Genomic DNA, 25,131 nt, shown 5'->3' with positions numbered 1-25,131 from the left:
AACTAGAACACAGCAAATGAGGAAATGCATTGGTGGAGGCACAATTTTCCATATACTCTGATAGAGCATTCCTAAGAATGCTCAGGTTTCAAACCAAAGGAATATATGTAGGTCAGAAAGGAATCCAGCTTTCATGGTCACACATCCTAAAGACGTCCCCAAAGATCAAAAAATGTTCATTTGCTGTCATAATTTGCTTGTAACAGGTTCCTGCACATGCAGTGACAATTGTGGCCTATCGAGTACACATTTTACTTTTCATTCCATCACTCTTTTTATCACAAACCTTTTTCAGATGACAAAATAAACATGTGAATTGTTCTCATATCACTTATAGAAAATAAAACAAAGAAGCAGAATTAGTGCTTGAACTGAGCAGATGAACTGTAATCAGCCTTGCCTTTTCCCTTTATTTCAAAGTCCACTGTGAGCATTAATTAAGTCCCTGTGAGGTACTTAAAGAATTAGTTAGATTCTCAAAAGCACGAAGCATCCACAAATTCCTGTCCAAGTCAATAGGAACTATCTAATGCCGTGCTCCACTGGAAATGGGCATGCTGAGGCACACACGTGGTGGGCACACCACCCAAAGCTGCACAGCAACTTAACTGGAGACCTTGTGGCTATTCTCTTCTAATCACTACACGCATCTTCCCTTACTTATGTTCCAAGAGCGTGCCATCATCTATTACGTATTGAGACCTGACCTGGTGAAGACCCATCTGTGTGTAACTGTATATACTGCAGGTGAAATGTTAGCCCTACTAAGACCATGGTAGGATTACTCCTGGCTTCAGTGAGACAAGTTTACTTACTGGGAGGAGCCGCTGGGACGATTCCTAATGCAGGGAAAAAAAAAAAAAAAAAAAAATAGGCACATGCATACGACTTTGCTATAACTAAAATTTTTAGAAAGGTGAAATTCAGTTGCATTGTATGGCTATATCTTTTTTACTCTTCTAGCTAGCATCAGTTTCTTCAGAGATCTTTTTAGATTATATAAGCCAATATAAAACCTTACTCTTGTTAAAAAGAAAAAGGAATAATGAGGCCATCAAACTGCCATCTGTCTTTCCCTTGGGGCAAAAGTTAATTTTGTGGTTATTTTAATGATGAAGCAACATTATGATCTTTCAGTGCAAAATATTAAAACTCACAGTTAAGAACAGACACATTCCATTCTGATCCATTGGAGCTGCTGTCAAGTGTGAAGTGAACAATGCACTGGGAACAAGGCTCATTAATAGCCTATTAATTCACTCCCTAAAATAATCATTTCTTTTGCCATTAGCAAAAATTTCTCTTATCCCTTGACAGTTCTGCTAGTTTTTGCAAATGGGATGCCTTTAAAGAATTGATCTCTGTTTTATAAAAGCTCTATTGCTTTTACATTGCACCCTTTGAACAACAACAAGCATTAATTATGCTCTTGGGTAGAGGGTGGCTTCAGCTGTAGGTTAATTTTGAAACTTTTGACATTTTAATGTACAGCCTGGCATATCAAACTACATCTGTGTCATTATAATTGGAATTCTCATTGCCTCATAATTAATTGTGGTCTGATGGTCCTTATAATATAATGGCAGCAGCATCACCACCCCAAAATGCCTTTTACCACAAATTTCATAGCTATGGTAGTGAAAGGTAAGAAGAAAGAACATGCAAAGTGCCTTCAGAGAACAAAAAATAAACATACTGTTTAGTTCAAATATTTCTTTGATCACTGTTGCATTTAAAAAGGTCCAGTGTAAACATGCAGCACTAATACAGAAGAATTCTGAGAAGCAAATACTTACCTTGAAACACTGGGATTAGGATTTGTTAGGATTGTTTTGGCAAAGTCTCAAGGCTGTTGACATTAAGTGTCACAGATAAAGAAAGCTAAAACTAGGAACTGCCAATTCTCTTTGCTATAAGAGAAATAACACGCTGCAAATGGTTGCAGAGTAATGAACGGCTGCTATTAAGTGGAGCAATCCCCCTGGCAGCTCATTATGCTAGGAGGTTAAACAAATGTACTACTCCAATCCAGTTGTTTAACTCACCACGCACAGCAGCACCGATAATGCTGTCTACACATGCTTCCTATTCATATTTCCCAATTTCAGAATAGAATCCAAAGGATTTCTTTTTTGTATTCATGAGAAAAAGAATCCAAATCTTCCTTAACATTTTGTCTGAATAAACAGGAGCTGGCTTAAAGCGGAAGGAGGAAGAGATTGTATGGAGCAAGCAGCATCATGTTTTATTTATCCTTTTTTCCAGGTCAAAGGAAAAGGTTTTGTTAAATTAACATTCTGGGAAATGCACCTAATTGCATGAAGCATGAACACATTTGTGCTGTAAGCAGCTCAAGTCTTTAAAGTCAAAAAATAATCTGATACTTTAGGAATTTGCAGGACCCTAAATTCCAGGCTGTTGTTATTATTTCCTTCACCTCTAATCCCCTTAAAATTAACAGTAATTAGAAAAAAATCAGCAACAACAAACCCACCCCGGTCCCAAGATCAAATTCAAAGTCCTAGGGTTGGGTATTAAATTATTATTACTGTCAGTCACTAAATAATCACAACATGCTCAGTACAATACTAAGAAAAATAAAACTTGTGCTGTGCCCCTCAACTCTTCTCCCACAAATTTCACATGCTTTTAGAGAAAAAAACCCAAACCACTAGTTAAGCACTTGCCATTGAGATGGAAGAGTTGTCATTAATAAAGTTTAGGAGAGATGTGTTGGGGCAAAATACCCAAGAATGCTACCTACAACAGACTGAGATCAACTGTTCTCTCTGATAATCCTGTAACAGCAGCATCGGCATGTCAGAGCCTAGAAGTTCACAAGCATCAAGCCCCAGGAGAGACTGAGAGGTTCCACCATGAACTGTCGCTATGTTAGTCTTGCATGAAATGCCACTATTGCATATAACTGGAATAAAACAGAAGCCTCTCTCAGAGTGCTCCTTGGATGGCATGGAATATTTTATAGGATTTCTCTGTTTCAGGTACTTTATGGAGCTTGAGACAAACAGAGTTCCTGAACTAAGAAGCTGGGACTTACTATGAATCAAAAAAACAACACAAAAATCAGAATTATAGCACTGTGTTTGAACCTTGATTATTATTTCTGGTCACCCTGTCTCAAAAAGTATTTATCAAAACCAAAAAATATAGGGAAAATGGCCAAAGATATAAAGGACTAAAATATAGAATGTCTTCCGTGGAGAGGAAAAAAAAAAAAAAAAAGAGACACTAGAGAGACCAGCAATCACTTTTCAGCTTCAAAAAGAAATGTTTGAGAGGAAATTCATATAGATCTGTAAAATATAGTTATTATGAAGGTGGTGAAGGTGAAAAGAAGATGAAATAATAGCTTAATGGGAGAAACCCTCAAAGGTTAAGGAACATAACCAAACCTGAGTTTGACAAACGTCCAATCTCCTCACAACTGATCAGGGTCCCAGAAGGCAGAAGCACAAGTGCCCAAGCCAGTTAGGTTTTTAGGATGAGTGGGGATGGTACAGAGTGTTCACTGCCCTGGACCCAACTCAACAGCTGGAGAAGACAAGGAATCCTCCCTCTCAGAAGTAAAGCCCCTGCTCCTAACTAGAGAAAGAGGTGCACTTAAGGAGTCTGAGGAGGAGAGATGTCCAGCTGGCCCTGCAACACCACCAATATCTGTTGCATCAGGACCTGAGGCTCAAACTACAAATCTGTGATACAGATCTACAGTAATTATGACATTTCTTCAAATGCTAGGTACGACCTTTAGACCTCTTGCTCATCCCAGCCACAAATGACAGATACATGTAAGTAAAACAGGGATTGTATGTCCTTTATTAATCCTGAAAACACAATTAGGTCAAAAATACCTTATTATTCTCACCTCTGCTCCAGAATAGATGACCTCTCCAGTCCTGCGTGCAAATTAATAACCGAGCACCATACTATGTAAAAACAACAGGAGGACCATATCATTGCAGAAGGTTGATAACCCTTTCCACAGAATTGTTAGTCTAATTGAGTACTCATTCCTTCACACTGCAACTTAGCAATTCAATAGCTTCTATAAAATCTGTTTGCTAGAGCTAGGCACAATTCCCCAGAACAAAAGTGCAGGTATCACAAAGGTTATTCTGAGATTCGTTTTCTGTCTTGCTGGCGTTCTTACTGGAGAGGTTGGGTACTTGACAGGCATGGAGACAGAATAACTCCACAATCCAAAACGGAGGTCCTGGTTATATAAGTGAAGTATACTGACAGGGGAGAGTGAAGAGAAAATTATATCCATTTTGCACACAGACAGAAAACTTCCATTTCTAGTGTTGCATTCTTAAAAGGTGTTAATCAAGCCAAAATTATGCTAAGTGCAGTCCTTGACTTATATCAAACAATCTTCTAAGTATAGAAACATGTATTCCGCACAAAAAATACAATTCACAGAGAAAGACTAGTTAGAGCAATACACAGGAAGACAGAAAGGCTGAAAAAATATCACCATTCTAAAAACAGTGAAATAAAAAAAAGCCCACACATAACTGAAGTTACATGTTTCAACACTATACTATATACATGCATACAGAGCATGTGGGCACAGACAGGAATTACTCTGAACTTAAGACAGCAGTAGCCTTGATGCCAATATTTCTGATCAACACCAGCTAGAAAACCCTTCTTCATACAACTGGAAAGCCAAAATTCTGTCTGCTCAGTGAAGCTAGATTTAATTTTTGTGCTGATAGATGGTGAAAAGTAACACATGAGGACATTTTACAAGTGCTTGAAGTGTTTCATCCTTGCTTCTCTACTTCTGCTTATCAATAACCAGCTTTAAATGTGAGGGATGGAAACTAGTGCTCATCAAAGTAACTTGAAAATGCATTCTTTGAACTCACAGGCACTCACATGGCATACGAGTGCCTCACACCGTGGTGTAACGGCTACACTAGCACTTGTCTGGGATGATCTGAATAACGTTCTTGTGGTTTCCCTGTTTATGAGTAATGTTGTGATCCCAAACTATTAATAGCATCTGCTCTATACTGCTTCACACATAAATATGATCCCATATGCAGACAACTCATCTAGTTATCAATCAATAGTATCAAATGCATACTGTAAACATGTTTCAAAATTAATGTACAGATGTTTAATTACAGGGGCAACCAAGCCTTGCCCCCCTCCAAAATAAAGGAAACCACTAGGCTAATGGAAGCTTTTCTTTTTTGACAGATCTTGGCAAACATATCATTAAACAGTTAATTCTGAACTTTGCTTCATTCTGGTTCACATGCAGGTTTCTCTTTAATGAAAGAATCTTAGAAGCCAGAGAATTACCTACTCCACCAGCAATTCTGTGCACAATGAAGCCTGTCAGAGTTCAGCAGAACTGCAACACAAAACCAAGAAGTCCAATACCAATTACTCTCCAAAAGGCAGAATACAGTTCCTCTCCAGGTAGCAAAAGGTCTCTCTAGCCATTTTCTCTACCATGTTTTCCAAGTACAATATTTTGGACTTCTCCACATTCACTTTTTCCGTGTCCTCCAAGAACTTGAGAGAGATGAAATGTTCTGAATACAGGGCATGTGAAAATAAATGGACAAACACCTATATGGAAATTTTTGTCTGGAGATGAGCGTGAAAATATTTAATCAGGTGAAACAGAGATGAGAATGAATAGAGACACCCCTTTGTTCTTAAACAGGAACTGATCTCCCATTTGAACCTAGATTTAATATAACTGTCAGCAAAAGCAGTTTCAGCATCTGCTGTCAGCAGCATCTTTAAACAGCATTCATGAAGAATATATTTCAAGGGTTCCCCTTCATCATTTCCAGTTAGCCATTGCCAGTGCTGTCAGTACATTATGGTTTCATCCCGAACAGCTCATTACAAGAGATAAATACAAGAAAAGTTGGGGTACTGTATCTGTTGAATGTCCCCATTTCTTGCAGAGGTACCAGTAAACTAGTAAAAAACAGGCAAACCTGTGTGTTCTGCACAAGAACATATACTTCTCAGCAGCATTAGAAAAATTTCCTTTTTTTTTTTTTTAAGAAGCATCCTCTTCTTGTTGCCCTCTCAACTTGTACAGCAATGAATCAGCCCATCTTCCTTTTTTCCTCTTCCTTTTCCCATCAGACTACACTAGTCTCTCTCTTGCACATCTCCTTCCATTTCCTTCCCTCTTTCTGACTTGTCTTAAGCTGTTGGGAGTAAGCTTCCTTTACAGGTCCAGAAGACAAACGACAGCTTCTTCAACGTACATGTAGAAAAAGCCTCTGAAAGCTAGTTGGTTAGCATCACCATTAATTTTCACAAATAAAATACATGTTTATGGTATTTTCACAAAGTATGTGCTCAGGTTCATGGTCTTGCCCAGGCCTTAAATACACATCTTCAATTTTTAGTCATATGCTAAAGTAAAGATAGCCCTATCCTACAAAATTCGCATAGCTTTCCCCAGTCCTGTGCTCCATCACCAGAAGTTAAGGGAGATCTGCTTCCACATGTGAAAGTTCAGAGCCAAAGAGCATCATCTCAGAATGCTGTGATACCATCGGCCTGATCCAGAAATTTCATCATATCTACAGAATTAAGTTAGCAATCACAGATTTCTTTGTGGCTTCCAAATCTGATTTGGATGCTGCTTCCAGACCCTCAGTAATCATTACCTTTCCACGTCTCCACAATTCCCAAGCTGATCTCCAACAACTCTCTGAATGGGTATTGCATGATAAATATGTTGAGTCAACAAAGCTACATGCTAAAGAAGGAGAAAATAACTTCCTTTTGGGGGCTAGTAAGGAAAGACAAGTTCTTCCACAATATTCCACACCCAAATTCCAAGAAAAAATATCCATGAAAGACTTGTATATGGTACACAACATGAGTCACGAACAGAAGTAACAAACAGATTTGAGCAACCAGAATATGAAGTGCTGTTTAGAGTGTTTTAAACAAACAGTATGGAGAGGTAAGAGGCAGCTTCTCTGCCTCCAATGCATAGGTGATATCCAGAGCCAGCAAGGAACTACTGATAAAGATGAGCACTCCTGGGTTTGTTTATGTTGCTTCTTCAATAGTTAGGGCCTTCTAGTAGATGAAAGGATCAAAACATGGCTCTATTATGTGCTGAAATATTCTAGAGATACAGAAATCTATGAATTTTCTTACACATGAACTTATACATGAACAAGGAGAAGGAGTATAACAGAACCTTTCAGACACCACATCTCCACAAGATGAAAAAAAGGTTAGCAAGACATTTTGGCTCACACAGTAATAATTAGCTGTTATTTCCAGGTCCATTATTTTGAAGAATGTTTCTCAGGCCTGATTTCATCAGAATCTCTGACTTTTTTTTTTTTTTTTTTTTTTTTTTTGTAAGTTAACTGCTGCTAGCATGGCAGTTAGCAAGTGCTGATAGTTAAATCCCTAGAGATAGGGACTGGACAGAATTTACTCAGTGAAGAAATAGGTCTTCTATTTATTTACCAGTTCATGCTTAACAATCATGTCAGCCAGATCTACACACTACCAGCTTATAGAAGAGCTGCTGATCCTGGCTATAGCACAGTGTGTAGGCATCTCACCGGGAGATGCACACTAGGGTAGGCTATGTCTGTCTTCCAAGATTTACAAGCCATTTTGTCGACTTTTACTGTATTTTATTTTTTTCAATCTGATTGCAAATTCCAATGACATACTATATTCAATATTATCAACTCATGTTTTCCCTTTAAAATATTTTAAAAAAAAATTCTTGATACCTTTCTCACTGGATGGAAAGGTGATTGTTGCAATGTGTTCTCAGGGGAGTGACTGCTGACACTGGCTTCTTCATCTAGTGACTGTGACAGGGAGGGACTATCACTTTTGTCAAGAGGAATTACAGGCTTCTGGGCATCAAGTTCAGTGGAACTCTCACAGACCTATAAATCACAATTAAGAATTTGTGTTTTCAAAATCACAGAAAGATAAATGGCAATAAATTCACATCAACTCACAGCATACACAATATGACAAGACTGGAAAGGCTCCAAAACAACAAAGATGTTCAAAGTAACCCTAAGTGAAGAGATAAATGAATAGAGAAAGATTTCTCTCAAACATTAATGAATTAAAGAAAAATTAGTCAATAAAGCTGCTGAAGTGTACAGCTATTCCAAAAGCCTCCAGTCTGCCCCTAGAGGTAAACCACTTTGAGAGCTATTCAAGGTGGAACTCCACAGAATTTACATAATGGGAAGTCCCAGCCACCTTTCTGTTGCAATCCCCACTGTTCTGATTGAGTTTCAAAGCCACCTTATTGTGCACCTTATCAGACTTGTAGTTTGGATGCTCACTTCTCAGCACTGTCCCTTTTTCAAAAGCAGGATTCTTACCAACAGAGGAAAAGGGGAGAAACTAGCCCTGCTGACAAAACTGTAACAGAACAGTGTGTATGAATACTGATGAAAATCTTAAAGGACATGATGCAGTAGCAAGAGCAGTTACTAGTAGAATAGGAAATAACTCTTAGACCAAAGAAAATATGTTCTTCACTCTCTTTTCACTAATAATTCAGAATCAAAAGTGAATCTTTTTCAATGACTCAGGACTTAAAATTTTCAGTAAAAACAAGTTGAAATGCAGAGTGAAACTACTGCAGTCCTCTGGTTACCTATTCACAAAGGAAGAATGGTGATGCTTTTATTTTCCCACCTGGTGCTCATCTTGTCTATTTAGAAATTCAGATTTTTGGGACTCAAGTTGTTTATGCAGCACTTCACAGAAAATTTTGGCCCAATCTGCATGAGACATGAAGCCTCTGCTGAACCACAAACATAGACAAGACAGCAACAGAAAGTTCAATCAAATACATGAAATGTCAAAGGTGTCTCCCATTTCTGAGCTTACACTGACTAAACACAATACGAAAGAATTTTTAGAGAACTTACTTGTGCTTCATCTTGGATCTGTTGCTGAACTGGGGCTGGCTGCCTCACTATGTAGTTGATTTGACCAACTATGGTCTGTTGAACATGCTGAGGTGGCTTGGCTTGGTTCAGCTGCAAGCTGGACTGTCCTTGGGCCTGCAGAAGAAGCTCCAGATCCTTTTTCATCTCCTCCAGTTCAAACTGGTGATGCATTATGTCCAGGCTCTGCTGGATGACTTGTTTGTGGGTGTTCTCATTCTGACCTGATGGTGGCGATGCTGGTGGCAGCTGCTGCTTCTGTGGTGGCTGCTGCAAGTGGTTAGATTTCATCTTCTGGAGATGACCAAGTTGCACTTGCACGGTTGATGTCTGCAAAGAAGTCTGTGTGCGGAATGGCTGTGGATGGCTCATGTGAACTTGCTGAGCCTCATGTGATACAACAGCATAGCCCAGGGGTGTAGCCTGCTGCAGCTGCTGGGATGGTAAGTGCGTTCTCATCCTCCCAGACACGTTCTCTGGCTCTGACCGTGGCTGCTCCAGTCCAGACTGCATTAGCTTCATAGGCTGGGGGGCACACCTTTGCTCTTTGTCATGTTGCTGCATGCTGTACTGCAGAGGAAAGGGCTGCTCATGCAGTTCGGGAGGTTGCCGAAAATTCTGATAGCGGTTTATGTCTTGGTAAGAAGGCTGAGCTTTGTTTGGGTGAGGTATGCTGAGGCAGTGCGAACAACACACAGGCGTAGGACACTGAACTGCAGGCGGAAACTGAGGTGACTGGCTCTTCACAGGCTCCAGCTGTGCTGCTGGTGAACGGTGTCCATGATACAAGGAGGTCTGTAATCCTGACACATTTCCACAGAGTAGCACATCTGAGTGAGAAATGTGTCCACCTTCCATAGTGAAAGCTCCTGGAAAAAACAGCAAAATTACTCCCTCCTATGATCTTGACAAATTTACACAATAAAAACTCTGAACAATGGCCATTTCCTTGTCTTCATTTCAAATATAAAAGATATTCAAATATCCTATCCAGACAGTCCTTCGATATACCTTCAAGACAAATTTTTCAAGATTTTTCTGTGATTTAAAATCATACCAAACTCCCACTGATGTCAACAGAACTCATGGTTGAATTACCAGCAAATGCTTTGAAAAATTGACCTCAATTTATTTTCTTTTAACTGATGGATAGGGCTTATACTTCCATTTTTTACTAAAGTATGAGCGTATCTTCTCATCCATAAGCACAGGTACAAAAGACTGCTTCCAGGGTGAAAGTGACAAAAATAAGAGATTGATGCTATGTAGGTGAGAATCGTAAAAGCTAGAAATAGAAGTGACCTATGAACTGACCTTGTCCATGCTTTTAGTCAAGAGAAGATTATTCCCTGTAATACTTTTGATAGTGTTTTGCCCCATCTAGTTTTAAATATCTTAAAATGGGAAGAGAACTAATCTTTTAGACCATTGATCAGCCCACCGAGCTGAATTTACTGTAAAAACCCAATGCAGTTGGGAAATTTATAGCTGGTGGGAAACAAAGTCACAGTATGCACATTCGTTATATAAATAACACTGTAATTTTTATACAGTCAATGTCTTAAAGCCATCTTTGTGCCCATTAATTGTGTCTCAAGCACTGCTCAGGTCCCTTGGCCACTAAGATACTAAAGGACCTGAGGAGCTGGGCATGACTGAGCTCAGCTCCCCCTGGGTAAGGCAGAGGAAATAGCACAAGGCCCACTGGAGATATTCCATTTCACCCAGGGTACTCCTTACAGGACTGCCACAGTCGCAGTGCAGTACAGAGCTATTGCTTGCTGGCACGGAACTGAATTTCAAATACATTGGGCAAAGTCAAGGCTGTCTGATAGCCAATGATGCTTCACTTAAAGTCATTTCAATTAGAAGTTATTTGTTTAGTCCCGCACAGTGTTTCCACGAAACTAGTAGTTGTGTTCTTACATTGTGATTTTGTAAGACCATCAAAGATGATGTTTATAGAGTATATTTCTAGGTAATGTTTATAAGGTAATATTTATATATAACAATGTCTTTTAATAGGTGAATTGATATAACTGGAGGGAAAAAAAGGAAAGTTCAGCCACACTAGCTTTTCTTCAGAATGTGACAAAAGATACAAAACTGGAAGTCTAAATAAATAAATAAATAAAAACACCAAAGAGAGCGCTTTAGGGAAAGTACTGTCTTGTCTATATCTGTCTTGTCTAGCTTTTGGCACTTGCCTAATAAACAACAATATATTTTTCTTACCCAAATTGGACAGTTGCTTAGTCCAGTAGGAGGGATCCCAAGTAAATCTAATCTTCAGCGGAGGGCCTATGTCTGTGTTACAGTTTGTCTCCAACAAGCGCTGGATCTGAAATACAATCTGGTAACAAATCAAAGGATGATGATTGTATTCACAATTATAAGACTATGAAAAATACTTTATTTGAGAAACATTAAATCCTTAAAACAGTTCTCATATTTACTGCACAATTTCAATTTACTGAGAAAATAAATACTGTTCTTACCAGTTCTTTACTGAAGAGAAATGGTATGCTGTTTTTACTGCACACTGCCCAGCTGATGAAGTTCTGCACATGTTCTACCTGTCTGCTCAAAACCACAATACCTTGCAGCTGTTGCTCCAATTTCTGCTTCCTTTCACTGGTGATTTTCTGTTAATAATGTGAATCAGTAGAAGATATTTGTCATTCTTCAGACACACATAATGCATACAATCATTGGCACTACATTATGCATTATTTGCAGGGACACTTATTTAGAATTTCTTTAAACCATCAGTCATAAAAAGAAAGCAAATCTTATTCAACAGATATGTCTGAATTCAGGAAAAACAATTACTTCTCCAGGAGCAAATAACCTACATCATTTTGGCCTTGGTTTAACAGAATCGCATAGCCCAGGAAAGCTGTAGAAGATCAAATTTGCACCTGGACTGCTTTCTTGTCTCTTACAATACACAACAGAAGAGACCCAAGAAGGAATATAAAAAGAGGGCAATCATGCAGCATTTCCTCAGAATGGTCTTCCAGTCTCCAGCAATTCATGATTTAGGGATCACAAAGACAGAGGCTGCATTATCACCCTCAGCATATTTTTCTATGAATTTGTCTAATTACTTTTGGATCCATGCACAATATCTTGCAGCAAGGAGTTCCACACTTATTTACCATTTATGTGAAGAACTATCTGTCCTTGTTTGATTTGAACTCAGCACCTCCCGATTGCATTTGATGCCCCCTACATGCACTTCAACACAGCACTGTGCATATACTTCAAGTGTACGGACAGTCTGCTTGTGGTTATAGATAACTCAGACAAACACTGAAATGTTCTCGGATCATATGAACACTGAATTTACTTAATATTTAATAATACTGAAATGAGAACATACGTTTCTCTTTTTTATAAAGCTACTTAGCTGAGTTGCCATATTTGAGTCAAATATGTAAGTTCAAATGTAGGCAGCAAGTGCTGACTGCCTTGTCTTTCTAATACCTGCTAAAATTACCCAAGAATAACTGAGACCTGGAAATTCTGATCAGATCTGATAGCAATTTTTGTGCTTGGCACATTTCAGAATAAAATCATATATACAACTGGACATCCAAAATCTGAAGAGTCAAAACTGCAGGCTCTGCTACAGAAAGTAGACCAGAGGATCATTTTCAAAACAGGATATTAAATGTGCTGCTAATGGTCTTCCATGAATTAAACATTAAAACCAGATGCTGGTTTCTTTTGTAAGTACTCAAAAGGTGCACACATATTCTCTGTAACTGCATTAGAAAATGTGGTTAAGTCATGATAAGTAAACATTTTGCCACTTCATCCCAAATCTTTCTTAACCATTGATTCCACATAAAATTCTGCAGGGAAAAAAAAAAAAAAAAAAAAAAAAGGAAATATTTGAAAATATAAGCAAAGGGACAATAACTCTCACAGTATATTCTTTCCATTGGCACTGGGATTAAATTTAATTTAGCTTAATTTCCCAAGGTATCAAAAAAACTACCCTTACTTACTTCAAGTTGTTCAAGAAGGATGTTTGTTCGTTTATTGATTTCATTCATCAGAACCATCTTGGCCATTTTTATTTGATTTTCTACCTTTTTGTATAAATGCTTTACTTCAAGCAACCTATGGGCAAGAGATACACATCCCTGGATGAGCCAACTGGTATGTCATTTATTCAGAGCTTAGTAGTTACTTGTTACAAGAACTTATCTAACTATTGACAGAGAACTCCAGTGAAGGTTGTACCATTTCCCATAAATTCTCCCACACTTCTCTTCAAACATAGAATCACAGAACGGTTTGGGTTGGAAGAGATCTTTAAAGGTCATCTAGTCCAACCCCCGTGCAATGAACAGGGACATCTTCAACTAGATCAGGTTGCTCAGAGCCCCATCCAGCCTCACTTTGAATGTCTTCAGGGTGTGTCATCTACAACCTCTCTGGGCAACTGATTCCAGTCTCACCATCCTCATTGTAAAATGTTTCTTCCTTTTATCTAGTCTAAATCTACCCTCTTTTAGTTTAAAACCATTATCCCTTGTTCTGTCACAACAGACCCTACCAAAATGTCTGTCCCCATCTTTCTTAGAAGCCTCCTTTAAGTATTGAAAGGCCGCAATAAGGTCTCCCTGGAGCCTTCTCTTCTCCAGGCTGAACACCCCCAACTCTCTCAGCCTGTCCTCACAGGGGAGGTGCTCCAGCATCCTGATTATCTTCGTGGCCTTCTCTGGACCAGCTCCAACAGGTCCATGTCTTTCCTGTGCTGAGGACTCCAGAGCTGGACACAGCCCTGCAGATGGGATCTCATGAGAGCAGAGTAGAGGGGCAGAATCCCCTCCCTCAACCTGCTGGCTACACTTCTCTTGATGCAGCCCAGGACATCGTTGACTTTCTGGGCTGCAATCACACATTGTCGGCTCATGTCCAGCTTTTCACCCATCAGTACCCCCAAGTCCTTCTCCTCAGGGCTGCTCTCAATCCCTTCATCCCCCAGCCTGTCTTGATACAGGGGGTTGCCCCAGCCCAGAGGCGGGACCTTGCACTTGGCCTTGTTGAACTTTACGAGGTTCACGTGGGCCCACTTCTCAAGCTTGTCCAGATCCCTCTGAATGACATCTCATCCCTCAGGTGTGTAAACCACACCACTCAGCTTGGAGTCATCTGCAAATTTGCTGAGGGTGCACTTGATCCCGTCTATGTCACTGATGAAGTTATGAAACAGTACTGGTCCCAGTACAGACCCCTGAGGGACACCACTTGTCACTGCTCCCCATACAGACACTGAGCTGTTGACCACCACTCTGGATGCGACATGCTAATGCTGATTGACTCTCTCAAACATCGCGCCAAGAAGTCTTAAGTTCTTTGTCATCAAACACACGCAGAAGAAATATCAAAAAACCTTTCACTTTATACTAGAGTATAAATCACATAAATAGATTTGTACTCTTTCAAGGTGTTTGAAATGGTTTTATTAATGCAGAAGAGAGATCCAACAGCTAACAAATACATAACCATTAGCCAAAATCCAGTTCCTATAATTAAATATTTTCATTTTTATACTGGTCTTGATGGGAATTGCAGCTTGTTTTGAGGTTTCTTGAAGAAGTAGGGTATTTTTAAAATAGTCTTCATTTCTAATATTTTCATATTCTAGTCTGGAAACAGATTGTACAAAGAAATCTTAACTCTAAAGTCAGCTGTCACATGTCTTACAAGGACTATGGAATCATGTATTACAACGCCACTTAAACATGAATTTGATATTTTTAATCTTCTTATTATTTCCTATGCTCCAAGAAAAAAAAAATATAGCATTTACATTAACTTCTACATTAACCTACATTTAGTGAAAATAGTATTTTTACTGATCACCCACTTTCATGGAAAAAAAAAAAAAAAAAGCATAGCAATTACCTGTCTTCAATCTCTTTAGCTGAAACCTGAATCCCATTTTTTTTCTCTTCCACTTTAGTTATGACATTTTCCAGGATAACTCTCTGATTTTGCAAAGCTTCATCGAGATGTCTGAACCTGTGAAAGAAGGGAAAATTCTCACACCATGTTTTTTCCTGTTGATAAATAATCAGCTTATCAGTTGATAAGTTTAGGGGACCAGCTGCCTTAATAACTGGACATGTCCTACTACAAACGTTCTCTGTGAACTGCTAAACTTTATCACCCCTCATATAGGCAGGCTCATTTCACAGAAAGTGTTACTGTGTATAGACAATTCCTTACATGGCTCAAACATTTCCACAGACAAGCAGCATACTTAAGTGTTGGTAACACTGGTCTTGTGCAGATAAGGACAAACAGAAGTATTTGAAACATGCTAAGTATTGAGTTTAACTTGTGCCTTTGAGCAGAACCACAAGGAACTACATGCATGCACACATAGCAGCTGGGCAGACAATAAAACTGGGAAGGTACACACTGCTGAGAGCAGTGAGTGATTCTGTAAGGGCAGTAACCCATGTGTTACACTGCTTGGGCACAAAACAACTGAACTGAGTTTGCTGTGGCTTTTAAGTTTGGACTGATCTGCAACTTCAGCTGATGGGAAACGCAGATGAACAGTCTTAAATCTAAATTATCTACCGTTTTATACAGGATCATGATTAAGCTATCGATGTGTGGTACCTGTGTTCCTTATGCTCTGTCAGGAGGCAGCTGCAGCACGTAAGGGTATCGCAGGTCTCACAGAACAGCTTGAGTGGTTCTTGAGTGTGCACTGGACAATATAAGGAAAACTCACTTGCTTCATCTTCAGTTGCTAAGGAACATAAACCAATGGTGTCACTGACAAGGATTACTATTACAGCTCAGAAAGAGTTGTCAAACTGTCACAGTTTTATTGAAAGTCTTGATGTTATTTTTAAAAGACCCAACCCCTGGAACCATCTGATTATATGAACCAGGGTTTGTTTTTATTTTCCCTGGCCTTATACATCCTACAAGCTGAGCACATCAAAGGGGTTCAGAAACAAGTCATCACCAAATTTGTATAGTCCTCTAAACTCTCATGAGTTTTAAATATCCCTCATGATTTTGGGCACTTGCCTCATGACTTTGAATGCCCTGGTTGGCAAACCAGTCAATAAAACTGTATTGTAAAATGTAGAAAAGAAAATATATTAAATAAACCTGTAGTCACAGCAGAAGCAAGGAAATCCTTTGTTCTTAAAAAGTGGCATGAGGAATTGTTTTTCAAACTTGTGTTTTTTGTAAATGAAGTGCATAAACTTCAGTAGCTAGGGGATATTGACATTAGGCACTAAAACCTGTTCTTAAAAGGATTTTCTGAAGTGTAATGTAATGAAGAGTAAAAATGGACAGTGGATATGTAAAGTGGAAGCATTGCTCCTGTACAATCTATTCTTGCCTTCTTTCCTGCATACAGTAGAATTGTTTTAGAAAGAAGGAAGACTGACAATGAAAGAAAGAAAAAAAAAAAAGCTAAGCCGCCATGAAAAAAAACCCTTTCACTGAAGTTAGACATTCACATCTACATTAATAGTTAAGGCAGGGAAGGGGAAGCTCTTTTCTTGGATCCCAAAAACCACAGACTTCAGACCCTTATTTTATTAACCAGTGTAAGGACCACCCATCATTATTATTACTGAAAAACATTATTTTCTCAAAATGGTCAAAAAGCACAAGCAGTGCTAAAGTACAGTGACAGATTTCTGCAGGTCAGTGCTCAAATTCTCTGTCCACAGAACCATCAACTTTATTAGCACATAAGGACATATATGGGGACAACAAGAAAAGCACATGATTGCATCCTCAAAGTATTCCTACAGACACTATCCTGTTATTCTTTACCAACACACAAGAAATTAAACAAAACAATCATCGTTAGATAACACTTATTGATACAAGCTTGAAATTAAATAAAAAATTACTTATTTATATACCATTATTTGCTCACATAAAATGAGAAAAATGCTTCAATTTTCCCACACCAAACCTATCTATCTTATCTAAACATTTAAGAAAAACAACTTGTGGCAGGGACCGTGCTCTCATGCTGTAGCTAAATGGAGCCCTTTATAGAATCAAGACTCTGAAGTGGTACTGTGACACACAGCCTACAACAAGCTATCCTAATTCAGTCACTTTATTTTCAAATTGGAAAATGCGCAATATAGAAGTAGAAAGGCTAAGAAAATCTGAAGTCTGACAAAGAGAATGAAGATATGGAGAAAATCCATGCCGTGCTCTAAAGAAAATATGCCAAATTTCCTTCTTTTTGGACTGCTATCTACTCTAAATTTTTCTGAGATTTACTTCCTCCAGTTCAATTGGCTTTCCCATCTGCCTTCTTAATATAATGTGCAAGAAGATAATTTTTGATAGATTAGGCCAAGATTTTTTTGTAACAGCATTACATAGTTTACATTGTTATGAGTTATTTACTGTAGTATCATGCTTTATTCTTCGGGAAAGTTTATTGGTTTATATTATTATTGAATCAAATGCTAATAGATAGCATTATTAAAAGAGTATATTGGATCAGAGGGTTTGATTTTTTAGCCCACTCCGGTATTTTTTTCAAGGTACAAACTGAACTCACCAGAATTTTTCTGATTGTACTGCAAATAGGTACTTCTGCATTAGAACCTGCAGCTGACAATGCAAATAATATGTAACCAAGCAGGTCATATAAACAATGCATAACCAAGGTGGATGTTGAAGATCATATTTTCCTTTCCTATGGGGTCAGATATTCTATCTTAAAAGAAAAGTAAAAAGCCCATAATAACTCTCAATTTTCATGAGTTGGAAAAGGCCCTCTAAGTGTTCAGTATCCGCAGAGCATGCAAGCTGTTCTTCCGAAAACTCAGGATCAAATTATCCATATTAAACTCCAACTTATAGTGAGATATGGTCTTTAAGGTCCAAGTATAATGAAGCCTAGTCACAATCTTATATAACGATTTCTCCATCTTTCTCTGTCTGGAGGGTTCTTTAGCCTTTGGGTGATTGTAATCATCCCAGAGAAATCAGTGGGGTTTTTCCTACTGTGTCAGATTTAAGAGACAAGCAGATTTCAGATGCAAACTAAGGATAAAAATCAAGGTTATCTAATTACAACACAGATCCACTGCCTCTGCCACTATTAATTCCCTGATTCAATTGACATATCAGTGAGAACTGCCACTGAGCCATGGTATTCTCAATCTACTTTATACTCAGCTCAGAGCTGCACTCTTCAGTTTTAAAATAAGTTGGATTCTTGTAAGTCAGACACTAAAGAAGTGCACAAGCCTGCTTCTCCTAGGAGGAGACATCTTGACCACCATTACCCATGTTAGCTTCTTGAAAAGATCCTCACTTGAAGAACAGGGAAAGTTCAGTTGCCCTGACTTCTGAATTAACATCATTTGAGTCACCATTTTCTACAGCCTATATTTTCTTTATCTTGGGTGGATCTCTTGAAAAATTAACAGAAAGCTTTAAATCTCTGTTCCTCTGACCAGTTGATGTCAACTGTGGAAAAGCAATCTCATCCTGGCTAACAGAGTCCTCCCTCAACTTGCATAAACTTTGGTCTTATAGATTCATACTCAGCCTTGAGACACTGAAAGAAAATTATAGTATAGCAAAGAGAAAATTATTCAGTTTGTGCACTAGCCTATAAATAGTTGGTATATCAGTACCAGATCATTTACTTGTAACATAGTTTTGGGAAAGCATTGTTTCTACTCAATTGCAAACCACAGATTTTCACTTAATGAGGAAAGAGTCTGGACTGAATGTCCTTTAAGAAAGATGGGACTAAGGGAGGAAGAAGTTCTGGTGTTATGACTGTAAGAAGTTCAAGAGCTCTGAATTTAGCAAAGTTCACTTATTCCTAGTGCTAATGCAGAGCACTCCAGTGAAAGTTTTGTTCTTCAGAGATTATTCCTGCTTAACCTGTCATAAAGCTTTGGCCCATGTTCCGAGCACCTAGATCTCCAGTGCTCAGCTAATTCATCCCAGAAGCAGATTTCGGTGTTTCCACATCTTGTGATCACAGATCCAGAAACTTTTCAGGGGTTTTTTGGGTTGCCTTTTTTTTTAAAAAAGGCAGGAAAAATTATTGTCTGCGAAAAACTGCCAGTAGTGCAGTTTAACTCGTCTGTGAACCACATCTCAGCATCTCTTCATATTCATAAAAATCATATTCAAAAAAAATCAGCCTGAGTTCTAGCATATCCTAGTATTTGCTTTCTCTGAAATATCCTGAGGGGATATCTATGTTCTAAATAAATAATATATACATAAATAATAATAATTTTAAAAGCACAGATTACATCCCCAATCATTTTTTAGAGTAACTAGCTTATATATACACTACCAGCATTCTTGTTAATTTTTTTTTCAGCACACAGAATTTAGGACTAAAAAGATGAGAAAGCATTTTAGTTTGCATTTTTTTATTTATACAGCACACACAAAACCACAACTAAGCCACAGGTATATTTTCTTACCATTATTTGTCAACAATATGAGCTAGTAATCTTAGTCAAAGTGAAATGAAATTATAAACAGTTGGAGCCTCAAAACCACAGTCCTTATCTTGCCATCAACTCAAGAAGAAAAATATATTGTCCAACCAATCAGGGCATTTGAGGGGGGACTGGGGGGACTTCAGTTTATATTATTCTCTAGAAGAGACCCAGAAAACTCTTAAATGTCATCTGTGGGTTTTTGTTATTACTATTCTTACAGACTTTTTTTTTTGTTTACACTCTATTTGGCAATGGCATATCATGTCTCAAGTGCCTCAAACTGTTTGATATGAACACCCAGGACTTAAAAGAACTCCATCTATGGCAAGCATAAAGTATAGCCTCCTACAAGCAAAATCCTAAAGCCAGAAAAACCCCAATAATATAAAAAGTAAAATCAGTGGGCTACACCTACGTTTATTCCTTGTTCTGTCTTTCATCTTCCTTATGAAGAAGAACGATAGTGCAGCACAAACTCTCTAGCACAAATAACTTTGTATGTGAGCCACGTGTAAACTTAAATCATCGTATTAAATTTCAAAACTCTTCTTTTAGGTTACAAATTGCTTACATAAGTTTAGGTTAGCACACTCTTCAGCAGATTTATGACATATAAGTGAAGAAAATAATGAGCAGTAGTAGGAGAAGATAATCGTTTCTGCAGATCATCATTGTACAGGGATGAGACATATTTGTCAGTGGGCTCCATTTGTGCTTGCTGATGGCAATACAATGGTCACAATCAGGAAGCACATTTTTCACTGCAGGCTTAGAAAAGGAACATCCTGTAGCGATCACAGCCTTTTGCTGTCTGGGACTCTCCCTCCCACACCTTGTTCATAAGAACAGGATGCTTTATGGTAGTTTCCTGAGGGAAATTACCCAAAAGAGGACAGAAACACAGAAACAGCCTTGGCCTGTTGCTGTTGTAGCCTACCAAAGCCTAGCCCATCACTCTGCAACCTGAAAAAGCATGTAGAAAAGATAGTCTCTGTGAAATGCAAATATCCAAAATTTTTCAAATACTGTGAAATGTTAATTGGGGCAAAAGTTATAGAAAAATCACCATCTCTTAACCGACACATACATATCCTTCCGAATCCCACACACAGAGCGTGGTGTCTGTGGTACAGAGCCTGCAACTGATTGTTTTTCAACTGAATAACTGATACGAGAAGAAACAAAATTTCAAAGTGTGTCTTCAGTACCTGTGCAGCCCTTCAGGGATACAGGCAGGAAGCGGTCTCCAGTTTCCTTGCCATGCCTGTGCTCCTCTGTGCATGAGCTGCACAGCCACTTATTGCAGCTGGTACAGAGACTGTGAGCAGGTCTCTTCTCTTTACATGTGGAGCAGCTCTAAGAACAAAAAGTGCAATTACATACAAGGGTAACAAATTAGCCATACAAACCGCTATCTTTAATAGACTATGATTCAGATTGGTAAGCTTAATATTTTTCTTCCTCAGGCTAATGCAATTCAAGTGATATTAAGAGTCTGGTTATTGTTGTAAAGGAGCAGAATAAAATTAAGAACAGAACATCATAAAGTTAAGAACAGAATAAAATTAAGATTTGAAGCTCTTAAATCAAATTGGCAGCCTTTCTGTGCTCTAGCACAATCAAGCATTGATTATGACATGATACAAGAATTATTCAGCAAACGTCTAGGGTCCATGTTACATATGAAGTCAGAAGAAATAATCATAATGACTTGCTTCTTGTGAACTGAAAAAGCCATGAAACTATGAAATAAGATTTGTCTTATTTCAGTTAAGGAGTGTTAGGTTAAAAGTTACTTTTGAAAATGACTGGTGTACTTTGTAATCCCTTTCTGTTAGTGTTGTACTATTTACTGATGGCTTTAACACATGAATGTACCCCTTACTTTTATAGATATATATATATACACACACGTATATATGTTTAGATAGATACATATATTTTCTACTTCAGGAAAGGTAGTCTAGGTTGCCTAGTAAGTATGTGAAATAATAGAGTCAAACATAGCCCATCAAAAAGTTTTTTAATCCAACTACTATTTCCTTTCTAATCACAAAATTATGCAGAAGCATTTTACCATATCATTTCAGTGTCATTCATTAATTTCTGTCCATTACTAATTATTTATTAACAAACTAAAAATTCCATAGTCTAGAATCCACTTCTGCTTTCATGTATATGAGTATAAATCAGAACCACTTCGGCAGAGCTTCTCTAAATCTACATTGCTTTATTTAAAATTAGAGCTTACTCTATTTGCTTTAGCATTGTACAAACCACTCTGATACAGTGTGACTGTCAGGAAAATACATGAAACATGCCAACAGTAAGGCAATTTAGAAAACAACATGGGGACACCCACATACTATTAATGAAAAACTTACTTCCTATTCCCTAAAGAACTGACCAGAAATAAGCTCCATTTATATCTTGGTATCACATGTGGTGAACTGGAAACATAAGACACGGGAACATGAGAAGAACTGGAAACCTTGATTAACTATCGTCTCTACTAATTCAACAATTTAGGAAATGCCCTTTGTTATACAGGCCATGCTGTCTGGAAGTGTCACTAAAGGGGAAATGAATAAAGCAGCACGTAAATGAAGTGGATAATTTGATCTTTGGTATCCAGAGCGAACTCAAAGAGTTATTTCAAGATAGCTATAACAATACTTCTTTTAAAAAGTATTTGCTTTAGGCAAAAAATACCTTGCCTGAAAACTCCTAATATTAATGTTTTGGACTTACCATAGTCACAAATAGGTACTATCTATGCGGGCAGAGTGAACAGAGTGATGTAATTTTACCATCATCAAAGCATAAAAGCTTTGCCACCAGTTTATCAAACTCAAACATTTCCTACAAGGTTACAATATATCTACTGTACTTATGCATAGTTCTTGAATATTGCTGCTACTCAGGGCTACTCAAGCAACTAATAACAGATGGCAAAATTACTTCCTACTGTGTCCTTTCTGTTGGGCATCAGCTTATCTTCAATTCAGCTCTATTATTACATCCCAGTTATTCTGATGGGAAACATGAAGAGAAGGATATAGCAGCATGCGCTCAGTACATAAGCCCTGATGCAAGCCCTGAGGAATTTAATGGAAGAGTTTCTCTTTGCAGTGTGTCTCAGGGAATAGAAAGCCTGAAGAAAGAAAAATCATGGTTCTTTGCTGGTCATCTTAGTTTTAAATCATGGCTTTAACCTTAAGTGGAACATCTATATCCACCTAAATTCTGAGATGCAAATGAGTCAAGTTCTGATTCACTTCAGCACAAGAAGAAAAGTTTATGTTCTGCTGAAATTAACTGAAATTTTACCATTCCCTTCAGTGGGGCTGGAATTTCACACCAGGTGAACAATCAACAATAAACTCATTGTTCAAGAGTTTCTAAGTATTCCCAAACTTTTTCAAAGAGATTGGGCAATTCTTGACCATAAGTCAACAAAACAAATTTTTAAATGTGCTGATTGTCTAGGCAGGGAAGTATTTGTGTAAGCCATTCTGCTATTTTAAACCTTTGTTTATCAACAATGTTTTCCAAAAGATACATGTAATAATGTAAACCAAAAAGCCTAATATAAAACTTATATAACCAAAATAAAAGGATATTTATGCTGGGAGCAAAGCTTGTTACATAAAAAGAAGTGTCTAATTTAAAATGTACGCATGAAAGGCCAACTTAGGGAACAGGTCAAAAGCTGAGGGAAGTTCTGCCTTCCCTGCAATAACCAAAACTGCTTAATCACAAGTTTACCTGAACAGTTGATTGGCTGTCAGTCTGACTGGCAGGCAGTGGTTAAAAGATAGTAAGCAAGTTTCACTGATACATGACTTGACTGTTAATAAAAAGGAAGTAAGCCAAAAACTGTGAGGAAGGTTTGTGAGTCCCTCTAGGGTACTCCTATGCTCCAGTGAGATATCTGCTTTGCTGAACTGTGCTTAGGACTCCTAAGGGATTACAGAAAAGAAAAACCTTCTTTTAAAGAAGGTTTGGAAAAAATAATCTAGTGCTTTTGAAGGCATTAGATATTCTCATTGGATTTTCTTTCTACACACATTCTCATTGAAAGGTAAATGATGTGAGTCATGGTAATTAAGAAATCCCAGTAGAATAAGTGCATTCTAAACATTCAGCAATATGAATTTTCTTCTCTTTGAAGAGTGCATGTGAATAGACCACTTCCTATTTTAGATAAAGTTATGCTGCACTCTTCAAGCACCTTACACCTGAAGATGTCAACACACTCTGCTTGCATCAATTTTTTAATTTCTCCAGAACACTCCATGGATTAGGTTACACATTCTTTCCTTTTTAACAATGGAGAAAATGAAACACAGAAATGACTGACAGGGAAGAAGTACATCCCCCTCTACACTTTTTTGCAATGATGTCACTGGGCAAGTCACTTGCACAATTTAAAGCAGTCTCAAGCCTTCTGCATGGGACAGAACTGACCTACAAACTGTTGCTGCCCCTACAGGAGTTAAGAGGAGTGGAAAGATATATCTTCTGTCCTGCATTATGGAAAGAGTGTTCCCCTCCACCCAAAGGCCCTGAAACTGAATCTCCAGTGGCTATCCAGTTTACTTAGGAATCAAAAGTGCAAAAGAGACAGACTGAGGTCCAGGAGCTGGTTCAGAAGGTGAAGTCCAGCACCCTTGCTTCTTTGTCACTCTTCCCTTGTTTTGGATCACACTTTGGATAAAACAGTCAGCAGATTACAGAATAGTTTTGACAAGTTTTCACCTGTTCTAACTTCCAGCTACAGGCAATACTACCACATTCTGAACTCATTCATGCAAATAATAGAATACTGTTTTATAACAGAGGGGGGCAGAAATACCCACTTTTCTCTGTCCCTCCTCATGGCCCAAAGTAGTAGCAACTAAAAAAATGTGAGAATAGTCCTGCCTGTTAACTGGGTATTTAACAGAAGTTAAGTCCATCTATGTACAGTGTCAATACAAGGCCAAGGAAGTAATCCTACATGTTCCAATTACCCTTTGCATCCACTCCCCAATAGGAAACTGAAATATGATGTGACCTTTTTTATCATTAAAACAGACAATCAGAAAATGCTAATTGCCTACAGGATCTAATGGGTAATCTTGGTGTAACCATTCAGCCAATAGTCTGCTTCTGATTACTTTGTGTTGAGAGCAGAAATGGGACAATGAGGAATCGAAGATATTTGGTATCTTCCTAATATACTGATCGTCACAGATCCATTCCTACACCACTAGTATCAATATTTTTGAATCAACTCTATTTTAAGTACATAGAGTCAAACTCATTCTTCAAATAAAGTTAAATACTATGAAGGCAGTATGTCCATCTCTAGCAGTGAAGAAATTACAGTGACGCATAAACAAACTGCAAGAGTGTCTGTTGTTCAATATGAAGTTTGTTCTGTTTTCAAACAGTGTTCATCTGGTAGTATTTCAACAACTCACAAGGCACCCAACTCAGCAGTTTTTACTTACCTTTGCCATAGCTGAATTACCGGTGGGAAAGTCCTTGAGAAAGAAACTTTCAACTACATCCCTTGCAAAGCAGGTCTGTTTGCACACAGGGCAGGAAAGGATACCTGAATTTTTGAAAAAACAAAACCACCACAAATAAAACAATGCACACCAGCCATGTGAACC

At 38.1% G+C, this 25,131-nt stretch overlaps 1 protein-coding gene across 1 annotated transcript in view; it reads right to left on the bottom strand.

The window, feature by feature from the left end:
• Positions 1 to 25,131, bottom strand: part of TRIM66 (tripartite motif containing 66) — a 49,482-nt gene that overhangs the window by 13,468 nt on the left and 10,883 nt on the right. Inside the window, exons 2-10 of the mRNA XM_074841825.1 lie at positions 24,967 to 25,070; positions 20,677 to 20,824; positions 15,612 to 15,744; positions 14,886 to 15,002; positions 12,977 to 13,091; positions 11,459 to 11,605; positions 11,196 to 11,313; positions 8,943 to 9,829; positions 7,773 to 7,934 (exon numbers count right to left, since the gene is read on the bottom strand). Of these exons, the coding sequence (XP_074697926.1) occupies positions 7,773 to 7,934; positions 8,943 to 9,829; positions 11,196 to 11,313; positions 11,459 to 11,605; positions 12,977 to 13,091; positions 14,886 to 15,002; positions 15,612 to 15,744; positions 20,677 to 20,824; positions 24,967 to 25,070 (1,931 nt within the window). The remainder of the gene's footprint in view (positions 1 to 7,772; positions 7,935 to 8,942; positions 9,830 to 11,195; positions 11,314 to 11,458; positions 11,606 to 12,976; positions 13,092 to 14,885; positions 15,003 to 15,611; positions 15,745 to 20,676; positions 20,825 to 24,966; positions 25,071 to 25,131) is intronic.

Source organism: Strix aluco, chromosome 16 (genome assembly GCF_031877795.1).
Source record: "Strix aluco isolate bStrAlu1 chromosome 16, bStrAlu1.hap1, whole genome shotgun sequence".
NCBI classification, from domain to species: Eukaryota; Metazoa; Chordata; class Aves; order Strigiformes; family Strigidae; genus Strix; species Strix aluco.
The sequence above is the reverse complement of the archived record's forward strand: the minus strand, read 5'-3'. Positions and strand labels throughout refer to the sequence as shown.